Here is a 15,188-nt window from a genome sequence, read left to right as displayed (position 1 = left end):
TCCTAAAGCACTTTTTTATTTTACAAATCTTATTTTATGATCTTTCACAAGGAAAGAATCATATACAATCACTGTTTCAAACAGAAAGTGTGGATAGACATTTGTCATTCTTGGACTATGCCAAACCTCAGAAACTTTCCATTTTCAGTCTCCTTATTTTTTAGGCAGAAATTCCTTTTATAACAGCCCAGTAAAATGCATCTTTTGTCGAAGAAGTCTTCCTGGCTTTTTTGGGTCACCCCCGCCTCAAGTGTTTCATTACTATTATAGTCAAAAAGTTTTTTAAAAAATTCTAATCCAAATAATTTTTTGCCGCAGTTGAGATGGTTCCTACCTGTCTTCAGCTGAGACAGGGGAAAGCTGTCCTCTGTTGCCTGTACAGTATTACTTGCTAGACCTAAACCTTGAAATCCTCCCAAGGCGTTTTGGCCTCTGTCCTCTTCTCTACTCTTTAATCCTGAGTCTCTGCTCCAAACCCTCTGCAGATTCTCGGGCTCACTTTAGCTTTCGCAGTGTTGCTTCTGTCTCTGGGAAGCAGCTGGGGTTGCGTGACTTTGTTGGGGGTGTTGGAGTTCTTCTTTCCAGCGCGCTGCCTCTGCCGCCCGTCTTCCCCTCCCCCAGCCCCACTCCACCCGTGCGCTCCGCTCCCTCCTTCCTGTTGCTCTTCATCTCTCCTCCTCCCCGCGCCTTCCCTCTGTGGGGTCAGAGGCCTGCGTGCTGCCTGGGGCCCCGCTCAAGCTGGGCTGGGCCCCTCCGCTTCCCAGCTGTCGTGCCCTCTCTCCATCCACCTCCTTTAAGCGCGTAGTCTGGGTGGGGAGGTGGTGCTGGGCGGGGGGCGAGCAGCGTGTCCTGAAGGAAGTGACCGTGTGCTGTTTTGCAGTGCGTCCTGTGGTGGACGTAGTGGCCCCTCAAGCCCCTACCTCTCAGCCAATCACAACCCACCTCCTGCTGCCTCACTCATTACCATTGGTTCCTCCAGCTCTGGGGCGGCAGGTGGCAGCCCGCCGCCTGCTCCCCCGCTCCACTCAGTGCAGACACTGCTGCATCTGTGCACCACGCAGGTAAGGCTGCTGGGGGCCGCTGGAGTCACATCTGGGGGCTCCAGCCAGGAGACTCCGGACTCCTGGAGAGTGTCCCTGAGTCAGTGAGGACGCTTTTGCTCTGACCTGTGTCGGCCAGGCAGCCGCTGCTCGTCAGGTAACCGTAGGGCATGCTTAGGCCTTGCCTCCTGGTAGCTCTCCCAGCTGGGTTACAACGTAAGGGCCTGGCTACTGTGCTAAATCGCGTGTTACAAACAGCCCACATGTCATTTATACTAATTTCCCAGGAAGTATCAGGAGGGCTCTCTTCTGTTTACTCTTTTTGGAAGATGGCATTCAACCCAAATCGAAAGGGACGCTAATTTTTGTCCCGGAAGCCTCCTGCAGCCCCTTCTGGGAATTTCCAGCAGTGCGTGTTTTGCGGCACCCGCTGTGGGAAGGAGGAGATGTGTGTTTGTCTCCACTCTGTTGCCGGCTGACACCTTCTTGGTCTCTAGCTCATCCGAGGGGTGGCACGGGCAGAGTGTCATGTGAACCTGGGGCAGAACTTCAGCTGTGGTTGTGAATGTGGTCAGAGATATTTTCCTTTGGGTGCAGCACAGGGGCTCCTCCACTGGGTCTTGTTTCTACAGCTGACACAAAGAAAATGAAAAATGTCATCGAGGCCAGTGTAGCAGCAAGGACACGGCTGGTGGTGGTGCCCGACTGGTCGCTGGGTTTCTTTTCCTGACAAAAGTGGGGCTCATTTGTTTGGCCGGGTGGGGTGGCTTATGACGGGCTGCTTCTAACAATACTGTATGATTATTCGTACATTTACTAGCCCATGACAATCCGTCTGCACGGGCATGGTTAACGTTAGCCCCACAGGTGGAGACGCTGAAGCACAGAGAGGTTACTGATTAATTCGGAACGAGGCCTGGGAGAGAATGGTAACGGCCACCCTTTGTTGAACCCCAGCGTGTGCCAGGCATGGGGCTCGTACCGTACAGAATTCCATCAGGACTTGCTTTACTCACACGTAACAGTGTATCCAAATAATACTGACTAGGTTTGTTTTAAAGGTTTATTTTTTTTCTCTCAGTTAAGACAGTCCAGAAATAGGCAGTGCTGGCACATAGCTCCAGAGCCACCGAAGGGTCTGTGTTCCTTCTGCCTTTCCGCTTCACAATGTTTAGATCGTGGCTCCCATTTCCATGGGTTGCCTAATGGTCCAAAATAGCTGCTAGCGTTCTAGCCATCATGGCTGTATTCTAGGCAGGGAGGAGGAGGAAAGGGGGAAGTATGCGAAGAGGGAATGCCTCCGAACTGAGAATTTCCCCAGACGCACTGATCTTCTGCTCATGTCTCCCTGGCCACCTCTAGCGACCCGGGAGACTTTGAAAAGTGTGGATTTTTAGCTAGGCGCATCGATGCCTTGAATGATAGGGTCCTGTTAGTAAGGAGGGAAAGGAACATGAGCATGGGTGAGGCAGCTGGCTGTGTTACGTATAGTCCTGAAGAGCCCTCCAGTGTATGGAACATTATCCTCATTTTATGGATGAGGAAGCTGAGACCAAAAATGTAATGATCTGCCCGAGGTCACTCGGCCAGGAAGGAACAACCACGGCAGGATTGGAGCCTAGATTTGTGCGTTTGGGGGCTCTTTTCTTTTTCACTATTTTCTTTCCACTGAGTTTATCGTTTATTGTGGGTACTATACTGAGTGTTCCACAGACATTTGATTTAACCATCACAAGATCCCTGCACTTCAAGGCAGCATTATCCCCACTTTACAGGGAAGAGGTCGGAGAGGTTACACTCGGCCCCAGGTGGTTCCAGAGCCTCCGATCCCTGCTCTGGAGCTTCTTCTGTTCGGATCCTAACAACCTCCTTGTAAAATTATATATTTCACGGTAATAGTAAGAATCCTGCTCTGTAATTTGACACATAAAATCCTTGGCATTTCTCCAGCACCAGAAATTGCAGAGACCCAAGCATGTTATTAAGCTAAAAGGAATTCCATGTAAGGTTTCGATAAGTGTAACGAGTTTATAGCTTTGTTCCTGGCTGATTTTATTAGTGCTTCCTATAGGCTCATACATCTTGTAAGTCCGAGGAATTATTTGCCTTCATTTTTTAAATTAAAAAATGAATGCGAAATTTCACCTTTTTTCTGAGCTATTAATTGCTTCTGGAGAAGCGGCTTGTATTTTTTAGATACCACTTCAAAACTGTTCTAATTTTATACTGGCATCTAGGTACCATATTTAGGTTTTTATGATCTGATTAATTCTTTCAAGCTTATTATGATAATGTGATTATTTGAAAATGAGCTTATAGCTACTTATAAGCATTCTGGTAATTCTAAGTAGGTGCAAAAACCAGATTTTTAGCATGCATTATTTTCATTTCTTTCTCCATCTTTGTGAGTATCAATTTTGGATCTCTGTTACCCCAGCAACAAGCTGTGACATCACAAATGATAGCTTTTTGGGTGGAAAGCCAATGGTTGATCTCAACTCTTTGTTAAGAAACAAAGGTCTTGTTTTCATGTAAATGAATGTAATTGTACAGCTTGCTGTTGGAAAGTCTGTAGTTAAGGTTGCGTGTAGAATCCTGTTAGTTTTGGTTTCAGTCTCTCCTGTCTGCAGTTAGGAATACGGACAATCAGGCATTTGGTTCCGTGGAAAGAGAGCAGTTGCTAAGCTAGGTGAGGTTGCGGAGTGTCTGTCGAGTGTGTCTGGGTGATCCAGGAGGACGGCCGTCCGCTGTGAGGCCACCGCAGGCACTCACTGCCCGGGACTGAAGGGCAGTGACGTGATCGTAAGTGACTTCAGTGTCTGTTGTGTGTGTGTGGAGACCAGATGGTGCTCAGGACTCATTCAGAGCTCTCTCGCATGTGTCACTATCTTGCCTTGTGCCATAGCTAATCAAAAAACAATTTTTTTCTAATCTCAAGTAAAAAATATTTTCCGTAAAACATAACTGCTTGGGCAGAAGATATCAGACGGAAAGCGTAATCAGTGTTCTAAGATTTAAGAGCTCAGAATTAAGAAAGCAGACCAACCCCAGACAAATTCTGAGCGAGAAGATTCTCTGGGTAAACCCACCTCGAAGCTCTGTCTCTACCACTGCGTTGTCGTGTGCGTGCCTGACCGTTCTCTTTCTGCTTGTGTCCTTTTGATTTCAGGCCTCCTTACAAGTCCCAGGCTGACTCCGCAGCGGAGAGAACGGTAGACGGTGTCTCTTGCGGCACCCCGCTCTGTGTGATCACGAATCGCCCCCCACCTAGCACTGCCAATGGGGTTACAGCTGCCGCTCTGCTCTCCACTCCTGGAACGGACTCCTCTGTGGAAGCCAGGGAGAGGAGGAGGTGTGTTACGACTGATGTCACCTGTGGGGTTCTGCTTTGAGGTAGTAGGTAGCGGGGTGGGCGTGAAGTGTTTTCCCCAGCCGCACATACTTCTGTGAAAACGAGTCTTCATGTTACAGCTTGGGTTTTCTCTTTTGCCTCTGGGAGATTTTTGGTGGAGATCTTAATTCTTTCTGATTATTTAACGTAGGTACTTCTTCTGTTATGGATCTGTGGGCATTTCTTCTTTCTTTTTGTCTTACGAGAGAGATGGCTGTCAGGCACTGTTTCCCCCTTTTGTGACGGAGCAGCTGAGCAGAGAGAAGCGTCTTTGGTTTGGCTCTGGTGGTCCACGACGACTGCTGGCAGCAGAGAAGAGCAGTGGTATGATAAAAGGCTCAGAGAAACGGAGCTAGGATGTGCAGTTTTGATGAATTGGAGACGAATACCAGAAAAGGAAGTGGATGGTACATGATGATACTGTAGAGGGACGGTGGCCAACTGTTCTGCAGGCTCCTCGGAGGGATGGTGGGAGCAGCCGTGAGCGGACCTCAGAGAGATCTAAGGCAGAAGCTAAGAGAACCTTCTGAGCGTGACCATGGAAGGTGTGACCAAGGAGAGCAGGCCATTTTCTTCCACTAGAAGAAGTGGTAAAAATAGAATGCATTCCATTTGGGAGTTTCAGATCTACATAAAGACTGAAGCCATAATTATCCCTTTTTTAAGACTAGAAAAAGAGGTCAAATCTTACCAAAATTTAGATTTCACTTTGACTTCATTTTATTTTGAATATCCAAAGGAAGGAGGTGTATATTTCCGAGTGTCTATATGTGTAACAAGGCAGCGTGTCGTTTCAGCTACAAGGTACAATGAGTTAAACATTTTAGACGTTCGCTTTATTATAAAGATAGCTCTAAGACATGCATCTCGAGAAGAAACAGAAGGAAGATGTTAAGTTGAAAAAGAGTGTTTTTCTTCCTTTCCTTCCTTTCTTTTTTCATTTCTTTACGTAAAACTTGAAGAAATTCCATTTTCTGGGCTAAGAGATTGCAGAGCTAACAGTTGTCATCTTTTAATAGGCTTACAGCCAGGAAAGTTTTAATAAATCAATCTTCAATATTTAATGTCTGTGTATTTCATAGCTCAGACGTTACTTAGATACTGTTAGTTTCATCTAGAAACTAAATGCGAAAGCAATCTTTCATTAGCTGGGGAAAAACACTCCCTTCAAAAACTCCTTCTGAGCTGAGACAAGTGAAATGAGTTAAATTCATCATTAAGATCATGGTCCCTGGAAGGATGCGTAAACCAGGTTCTTTATCAAACTGCATTATTAAATACTTAGTTGCATGAACCATTATTTAGAGAAATCTAGAGAAACGATTACTGTCTTCTGGGAATTTTATAACCTGTGATCAGTAACCTGTTACAGATTGTGATTTTTGTTTTAGAAGTTTTATTCAAGCCACAAATATTTACTGAGTACCAGCCGTGTGCCACATGTTTTATAGAACTAGGATGTATTTCCTCAAGGAGCAGCAAATGTAAGAATAAAAGAATTAGGTCAAGATATTAATGAATTGTAATATGAATGTGGTATATCAAGATGAGTGCACTTTAGGGATGGCGCAAAATAGGTATAGATATTCGTTAGATAAATAATAATTATTAGATAATAAACAGCTGGCACAGGATAAATAGCTGGGAGGGTATTAGATAAGGAGCTGTTGGGCTCAGTCACTTGATCGTAGCAGCGTGTATTCCTGCCAGAATTTGCTGAGCACCTGCTGTTGCCAAGTGCTGTGACAAGCCCAGACCGCACAGCCATGAGTATGGTCTGAGCCGCTGCGAAGTGTATACGCTAGTGAACAGGAATGAGGGTAATTACACTTGTGATGGGTGCTGTGCGTGGTGCTCTACAGAAGATCCGCCTACTGTAGATTCGCCTTCTCGGGGTGGGGGGGTGGGGTCAGAGAAAGCCACCCTCGGGGTGTGATGCCCGAGTGAGAACTGCAGGGCAAATCACAGCCAGGTGAGGGGGAGGGGCGGGCGTTCCAGGCAGAGCAGAGAGCCACTGCAGAGACACCAAGGGGTGGGGGGGGACGGTGCTCGATCCTTCGGAGAAGCTGGAAGGAGACATGGTGGCTGGAGCGTAGAGAGTGAGGGACAGAGCCGTCTGCGGTGAGGCCCGCGGCGCAGGCAGGGCTCCGTGATGCAGTCTCACCCCCAGCGAGGAGGTTGTGGGTTTATGTGCCGAGAACCATGGTGAGCCACTGGAAGAGTTTTTTGAACCGCTTTGCAGAGATGTGCTTCACACAGCATGTAATTCACCAGTTCAACGCAGCCATCACCACAGTCAATTTTAGAGCATTTTCATCACCTTAAAAAGAAACCCCGTAGCCTTTAGCTGTCGCCACCCCGTCTCCCCCTGCCCCCGAGGCCTAAGCAACCACTCATCTACTTTTTGTTTCTGTCAAGTTGCATGCTCTGGAGATTTCATCCAAATGGAATCAGTATGTGGTCTTCTGTGACTGGCTCCTTTCCCTCAGCGGCGTGTTTTCAAGATTCATCTGTGTTGTGGCGTGCATCAGTACTTTATTCTTTTCATGGCCGGATACTGTTTCGTTACGTGGATATACTGCATTTTGTGTGCCATTCATAGGGTGGGGGACATTTGGGTTGTCTCCACCTTTCAGCTGTTTGAAGAATGTTATTATAAACATTCATGTACAAGCTTTTGTGTGAACATATGTTTTCATTTCTCTTGGGTGTGTACCTAGGAGTAGAATTTCTCGGTCATCTGTCAGTAGAAGATTTGAGACAAAAAAAGAAAAAGTTGATGTGACTTACATTTTTAAAAATTCTGCCTTTTAAACTCTGGTTGCAGTATTACATACGAAGTGGACAGGGGAAGAATGGACAGGAATGGATGTGAGGTGACCAGTTAGGAGACCCCTGCAGAGGAGCGAGCGTGAAGAAGACCAGTAGCTGGCACTGAGGTAGCCGTTGGAGGAGACGGAAAAGAGTGAACGTGCTCAACGTTTGTTTAGGAGGTGGTCCCAGCAGCACGGCAGACAGGCCCACAGGGCCCTGTTCCTGTTATAAACAGACGAAAGGGTGGCTCAGTTCAGAAGAATGAAAGAGAACTCCCGGCTGACAAAAATGAAGAGACCCCAGAAGCCAGAATGGTCTGAGCGGCCCAGGGTGGAATGAGACCTGGAGTCTGGAGGCTCTGGTTTAGTGCCGCGTGTGGATGTAGGACGCGTGGCTGTGGACCTGACTAGGCTTGGATCTACCACCAAGAACCTGAGTAGAGCTGGAATTCTCAAAGGGCTGCCCAGTTCTTTGCCCACGGTCCAAAGATGTGTCAAGAGTCCAGGCAGGGTTTTTTCTTAAGAATATATATAGGGACTTCCCTGGTGGCACGGTGGTTAAGAATCCGCCTGCCAATGCAGGAGACACGGGTTTGAGCCCTGGTCCAGGAAGATCCCACATGCCACGGAGCAGCTGAGCCCGTGCGCCACGACGACTGAGCCTGCGCTCTAGAGCCCGTGAGCCACAGCTACTGAACCTGCACGCCAAAGCTACTGAAGCCCACGTGCCTAGAGCCCGTGCTCCACAACAAGAGAAGCCACCACAATGAGAAGCCCGCGCGCCGCAACGAAGAGTAGGCCCCGCTCGCCGCAACTAGAGAAAGCCCGTGTGCAGCAACGAAAACCGAACACAACCCAAAAATTAATCAGTCAATCAATCCACTTCTTACCTAAAAAAAAAAAAAGACTGTATATATTTTTTAAAGAATATGTTTATATATTCTTTCTGAGATTCTTCTCCATTATAGGTTATTACAAGATATTGAATACAGTTTCCTGTGTTATACAGCAGTCTTTGTTGTCAGAAAAATCTTCTATGGGATATTTTTACTACCCATATAGTTTGGAAATCCCAAGCCAAGAATTTAACATAGGAAGTAGGTCTGTACTCTTAAAATTTTGGGGCCATCATGGCACAAACAAATTCAAAGATACCTTGAAGATAAACACATCTTCAACCTGGGGTCCAAGGGATTTCTGTACAACAGTCCCCACCAGAGACAAACTCACACAGAACACTGTGAACGCTGGAGAGGGAGAGGCACCACGAGGGAGAGCTCCCGGGGCAGGGTCTAGATGCTCAGGATGCAGATGAGCGGCAGACAGAAACCTCAGACCGTGACTTCAGTTGATGATGTCGACAAAAATTAGTCAGTTGATCTCAGAAAGAAGCGGAGAATTTTATTTGAGCCAGATTTGAGGATTATAACCCGGAAGAACATCTCAGCGAGCTCCAAGAACTGTTCCTCCCGTTAGAGGTCACAGCACAGTAGCATAAGTTCTTGAGACACAAGGCTGTACGCGAAATGACGTCTTATTGACAGGTCACACAAGCCACGTCTGAGCGTCATCGTGGCCCCATCAAGAAGGAGGGTTATCTTTAAGGCGCTGTCTCGTTGGTGCTGGGAGAACACTGCTCTTCGTGGCTGAGCAGGTGTTCCTGCCGACGGAGGTTTGGTCGATGTAAAGTGCAGATACGCCCTGCACGGTAAGGGGGAGAGCAGGGCCAGAGGGCAGAGCAGATGTGCTTATGTTTGAATTGTTCTTGTCTTGCCATAAGATATGAACTTGATTTCACAGTAACAATAGTTCGAAGTGACCAGCTGTATTAAAGCTAGAGCGAGCATCTAGAGGAGCAGTGAGGTAAGTGCATCAGGAGTAGCTGTTGAGACAGAAGATGTTGCAGACGCACTGTGGTATCTGGTAGAGAGCTGCTACGGGAACCTGCGTGTGTAAGGCGTCTAACAGCCGTCTAGGGAGAGGCTGCCGTGTGCCCGGCGCAGGGGCGTTACGGATCCAAGGTCAGGGAAAAGCTAGCGCGTGTCCGTGTGGAAGGCAGCTCAGAAGCTGCAGCACAGTGTCCGATGTGGGAACAGAGCGGGTCTGGAGTAGAGGGGCAGGGAAGGGGCCGCAGAGGAGGTGCCTGGGCTTGAGTTTTGAGAGGCTGGTCGTAACAGGAGGGTGGTATTTTAGAGGGACCTGAGAAATTCGGGGACAAGTTCACTGTGCCTGGCACTGGGAGGAGGGCAAGGCCAGTGCAGCGTTTCCGCAGGTGTCTTGTGTGAAGTAGATTTAGATGCAGAAAAAAAGTGTTCTGTGGCCCAGCGAATTTGTGAAACGACGGCTTAAACACAGGTAAACACAGGTTGCTCCAAAACCTGGGGATCGCTCCTCTCCAGGGCGTGGGGCTGGTTAGAATTTGCACAGTTGCCAAATTTCTGTGTCCATCGATTAGTTTTGTTTTTTCACAGAAACCTGACTGGTACTCCATTGGGAATACTTCGGAAATTGTGGCGCTAGAGAGAGGCGGGCAGGAACCACATGGTGTAGTTTCTGTCTGTGCTGTGCTGAGAAACTTGAACTTCCTCTCTCAGAGCTGTGGACTGGAGTGCTTTCAGCCGGGGAATGGCTTGATCGAATAAAACGTCATTTAAGCCTTTACAGAATTAAAGCCGTTCAGTTTCTCCTTCAGACAAACACACGCTGAAAGAAAACAAGCACGTGTTTTGAAAACAGCTAAATTTCCCTTCTGAAAGAGCATGCTGGGTACTAATTCTTCTCGTGAAGCTGCAGCTTGCTCTGTAACCAGCTCCTTGTGGAAGCATTTTGGCTCTTGCTGGGAAATGGAGACCTGGAGCCTGTGTTGACAGGTCCCGTTGGAAACAGTTAGCGTCAGGCAAATGGGTCTTGAAACTGGCCATAGCAAGCCCTGACCAGCAGAAAAGTCATCTCAGAAAGAATCCCTGTTTGCAGGGTAACTAGAGCTCGTGCATTGGGGTGTGGGTCTTCCCATGGAACCGGCGCACCTGACTTTCCCTTTCTGAGCTGGGTTTGTTCGAAGAGGGGGGAGTGGGCGCGTGTAGCACTGGCCGGGGGTGGGGTGCGGCTCTCCGGGAGGGGGGGGCCCTTCACTCAGCCTGTGAACTACACATATGATTACAGACGCATCAGGAGGCAGGGCTGGATGCAGTGGTCATTATGATACCAAACCGTGATCAACACGGAAAGGTGATCAACACGGAAAGGTGAACACTAGACTTTTCTGAGGGATGATGGGTAATTTTTATTTTATTTTTATTTTTTTCCTGTATTTTCCAAAGTTCCAGAGTGATGAAGGATTGCCATTGTAATGGGGGTGGGGGGGCAGGTGAGCTTGAAAAAAAATTAATCCTGTGGACAACAGTCTCTATTATGATGTAAGTCTGTGAAGATGGCCACAGTCATTGAAGAGTAGACACGGGAGTCAAGCGAGTCAAGGTAATTTATGTAGGATTCTAGATAATGTGTGATTTTGTTACATAAGCTCAGGGCAGGACCTCTGAAAGTTTATTACTTTTGAGAAGGGCACAACCTTGGATTTACAAAGTTCCTTTTTTAAATTTTGTTTCTTTTTCTTTGTTTTTTTTTTTTTTTTCTGAAAAGCTCCCCTGTGACCAATGTGTTCATTTTACCTGATGGAAGGGAAGAGGAGTTATGCCCCTGTTTTGCAGATGGAAATGCCGAGGCCCTAAGAGCATGGAGTGATTTGCCTGATATCACACCTTGAGTCAGGCACAGTGGAGACCATAACTCAGGCCTCTTTTTCCTTCGCATTGAACTCACTAACCATTTCTTCTTTTGGATTAAAAAGTTTTGGTCCAGGGGCCAGTCCGTCTCCATCAGTGCCTGGAGCGCGGCAGCCTCTGCCTTCATGGCACTCTGATCACTGCATCCCATTTTGGGGTTGCTCCTGAGGACGGTAGAAACCACCAGCGTCCTCCGATTGTGAAGGGGTTGACTGGGCTGGCGGACGACAGGGTGGAGAGGGCACATGGCATGCAACTGGCAGAAGGCGACAGGGTGTCAGGGCAGGCAGCAGCTGTCGCAGGGCGTGGTGGCTGCCTTCATTCCGAAAGCCCCAGGTTTTCCTTAGCAACGGTGTCAACAGTGTCAACAACTCCCGGGGCTAATATTGGAGTCTGCGGGCTCCTGCCTTTGATCCTCTCTCCCCAGCCCTGAATTTTACACCTTCTTTTTTTATTGGTGCCCTTTCTTTTCTTGTAGAAATGGCCAAAACAGTTTTTCTGTACAAGAAGCTAAAGTTATTTGTCTTTCCCAGGTAGCTCACATGCGACTTGCTTTGTTTGGTCTGTTTACGGCCGAGTCATATATATACCACACGTGTCGACCTTCTTGAATCCTTTGGGGTCTTTATAAGCTGGGTAGTTATTCCACTAAGTGAAGCTGTCAGCAGATTAATTTGGCATCGTCTTTGGAATGTCAGAAATTTAAACCAAGTAATTAAACACTGAGTCATGGTTTTTTAAAGTTGTTTGACTCATCTCCCTGTCTCCAAGCTAAAGTCAGGCAGTTGTCAATTCAAGGAGGTGTTCTAGAGAAGAGGTTCCCAAGCTCCCCCAGCCTTTCTCAGTTTTTGTTCTGAAATGAGTGTTTTCTTTCCCTGAGAGACCGCAGCAGCGCTGAACTTACCAGGCTTTTCTCTGCTGGTATAAGTAGTTCTCTCTCTTCCTAACTAGGAACAGGAAGAGTGAAATGTATGTAGCAGTCGGTACATTCTCTTAAGTATTGCCGTGCTGGAGGTTTCTGGGTTGCTTGTATGATTAGTATTGTGTTAGCTGTTAAAGATTACGCTTGCTTGACTCCTTTCTTGCTATAGTTAGGAAGACAGTTTCTGCTGTTTTGTCACCGAGCACATGCCATGTCGTGCAGCGTTGGGTGGTGTTGGTTCTGGGGGCCGCTTTTTTCACGTCTCACAAGCTCTGCCGTCAGGACGTCTCATCATTGCCAGTTGTCATCCCCACACGTGTGAATTTGGTCATCGGTGCTCACGTTACTTCTACTGGGTTATGTGCATTGCTGGTACTAAATATGTCTAAATAAGTCTGAAAGATCCCTTTCAATAACTATTAAATTAAGTAACTTTTAAATGGTGATAAAAGAGCATGTGTGATTGACACCTGATTGGCACCGCTTCCCTTTCTCAGGGGTAAAGTGCTGGTGCGTCCTGAAGTTGATGACGGGCCAGATCTGATGGCACTAGTTAGCCAGCGGGAAAGATGCTGTTGGTCTGTATTTAAAAGCACCAAGTGCGAAGTGACTGTACTGCATGTGGGATTTCTTTTTGGGGTGATCAAAATGCTTTAAAATTGATTATGGTGATAATTGCGTAACTATGAATATACTGAAAGCCACTGAACGGTACACTTAAATGGGGATGTGAACTGTATCTCAGTAAAGCTGTTTAAACATAACACTCGGACCATTTCGCCCCACTCGGCAGCTCTGGAGAAGACCTGGTTGGCGCCTGCCGAGAGTTACTGCGGCAAGGTGCAAGGGCCTGGGGTTAGAAGTCTTGTTATCTTTCTTCTGTATTCCTGTTGCTAAACACAGCCACTGAGACATGAACCCTCTTCATTTCCAGAGACAGTGGCGTTTGTCACACAGTTCCTCAGCGCACCGCCTGACAGTTCAGGAGTGGCGGCTTAAAAATGCCCCCTCCCCAGCCCCGGGGCTTCCCTGGTGACGCAGTGGTTGAGACTCCGCCTGCCAAGGCAGGGAACACGGGTTCGCGCCCCGGTCTGGGAAGATCCCACATGCCGCGGAGCGGCTGGGCCCGTGAGCCATGGCCGCTGAGCCTGCGCGTCCGGAGCCTGTGCTCCGCAACGGGAGAGGCCACAGCAGTGAGAGGCCCGCGTACCACACACACAAAAAAAAAGCCCCCCGCCGCCCCCCCACCACCCCGGCCACAGGACACACGCATTCCAAAGGCGGCCAGGAAGCCACAGAGCCTCTGGCAGCTCTGCCCCAGCTCCCAGCCACTTCAGAGTACAGCCAGAAGTCACCGGACACCTGCTGCTCAAAGCTCTTATCAGCCATGTGTTTACAGTTAATCTCCTTCTGATAAAGTGGTTCTTTTTTCAGAGCTGTGAGTGTTGGTGACATGTGGGAGGGACCAAAATTTTGTGCCCTCACTCAAGCCCCCCCCATACCAGGTGATTTCCCCATGTTGGAAGAAGATGGTCGCTTGTGACCACCTCACAAAACGAGCTCTAGTGTTTACTAGGGCAGGACAGCCGGAGGAGTGGGCACTTTTTCAACAAACTGGGCTTCTGAGAAAGCTGCTGCATAGGTGTGTGGCTGGTGTGTCTGAGGTGCTTGACCTCTGACCTGTGATGGTTTGATCTGGCAGTGGAGTCCTGGCCGTTCCCGGTTTTATGGAAATGGGAGGCGCAGGAAGTTGATCTTTGTGTTCTGGGTTTGCGGGCCGACTGGTGTGCCGAGCTGGGCACCAGTGAGCACTGGGCCTGGAGGGGCAGGAGCCGCAGGTGAGTGTCTGCTTGGCAGTTCTGATGGCCGGGAGCGCCTTTCTGCCCTCCGTCCTCATCTCTCTGGTGATTCTTTGGGAAGCTGGCTGGTTGCGCACACCATTTGGGTGCTATGGTTGGGGTGGGGGATGGTAAGAATAAGATGCAGTGTTTGGAATAACCAGTTGGGAACTATTCTGGTTTTTCTTCCTATTCCTAATTGATTTAAACATGTGCGCTGACTTAAGGATCCCATCCAAGAGATTAGAGTGGCAGAGGACGGTTAAGAATTTCAGGAAGTAGAAACATGCATCTCTTTTTTTTTTTTTGCGGTACGCGGGCCTCTCACTGTTGTGGCCTCTCCCGTTGCGGAGCACAGGCTCCGGACGTGCAGGCTCAGCGGCCATGGCTCACGGGCCCAGCCGCTCAGCGGCATGTGGGATCTTCCCGATCCGGGGCACGAACCCGTGTCCCCTGCATCGGCAGGCGGACTCTCAACCACTGCGCCACCAGAGAAGCCCCCATGCATCTCTTTTTAAGGGGAAACTGCTATCAGTAATGTTATACTTAAGCTGGATAGTAGTACACAGGTGGTGGTTGTATTGTTTATACCCTTTATAGCTTAAGTATTACATAGTATATATTTTAAGTAAATAAGATGGAAAAAATGTCAGATATTTAGGGCAGTTACAGAGAGAAGCTGGTTTAGGTATGTGAAGGCATAGATCGCTCCTTGAGTTGGCCTTTGAACAGGAAATGATAAAATGAAGAGACTAACCCATTGAGGTCTGGGTAAAAGCACTTTGCTTACTACAAACTGTACAGTCAGATTGAATCTTTTTCTATTTCATTTTTTTCATACTTTATTTTTAATTTTATTTATTATTATTTTTGGCTGCATTGGGTCTTCGTTGCTGTGCAGGGGCTTTCTCTAGTTGCAGCGAGCAGGGGCTACTCTTCTTCGCGGTGCGCGGGCTTCTCACTGCGGAGCACGGGTGCTAGGCGCGCGGGCTCAGTAGTTGTGGCTCGAGGGCTCTAGAGCTCAGGCTCAGGAGTTTTGGCGCACAGGCTTAGTTGGTCCACAGCATGTGGGATCTTCCCAGACCAGGGTTCGAACCCATGTCCCCTGCCTTGGCAGGCGGATTCTTAACCACTGAGCCACCAGGGAAGTCCCAATTAGGTTGAATCTTAATGGTAATAAATGTTTTCCCATACATGTAAGAAGTTTCCTCATTGATCTTGGTTGCTCAGAGGACCAGATTGTAGACAGTTCAAAATGGGGCTGAGTCAGGCATTTAGGAGCCCCTGCTGCTGGCCGTCATCGCAGCCCCACGGGGAGACTGCCTGCTGGACCGCTGCCCAGCCGCCAGAACTGGACTGTTCTCTCCCTGCTCCTCCTCTCCTTCCTGTGTTGTGTGCC

At 48.3% G+C, this 15,188-nt stretch overlaps 1 protein-coding gene across 2 annotated transcripts in view; it reads left to right on the top strand.

The window, feature by feature from the left end:
• The window catches only part of PPP1R12B (protein phosphatase 1 regulatory subunit 12B), a 201,765-nt gene that overhangs the window by 81,264 nt on the left and 105,313 nt on the right, over positions 1–15,188 (top strand). For both annotated transcript variants that reach the window (XM_022561943.3, XM_022561942.3), the window contains exon 13: positions 4,210–4,392. In XM_022561943.3, the coding sequence (XP_022417651.2) occupies positions 4,210–4,392 (183 nt within the window). The remainder of the gene's footprint in view (positions 1–4,209; positions 4,393–15,188) is intronic.

Source organism: Delphinapterus leucas, chromosome 1, assembly GCF_059928025.1.
Source record: "Delphinapterus leucas isolate spDelLeu-1000000601 "Yukka" chromosome 1, BTC_Dleu_Yukka2, whole genome shotgun sequence".
NCBI lineage: Eukaryota > Metazoa > Chordata > Mammalia > Artiodactyla > Monodontidae > Delphinapterus > Delphinapterus leucas.
The sequence above is the reverse complement of the archived record's forward strand: the minus strand, read 5'-3'. Positions and strand labels throughout refer to the sequence as shown.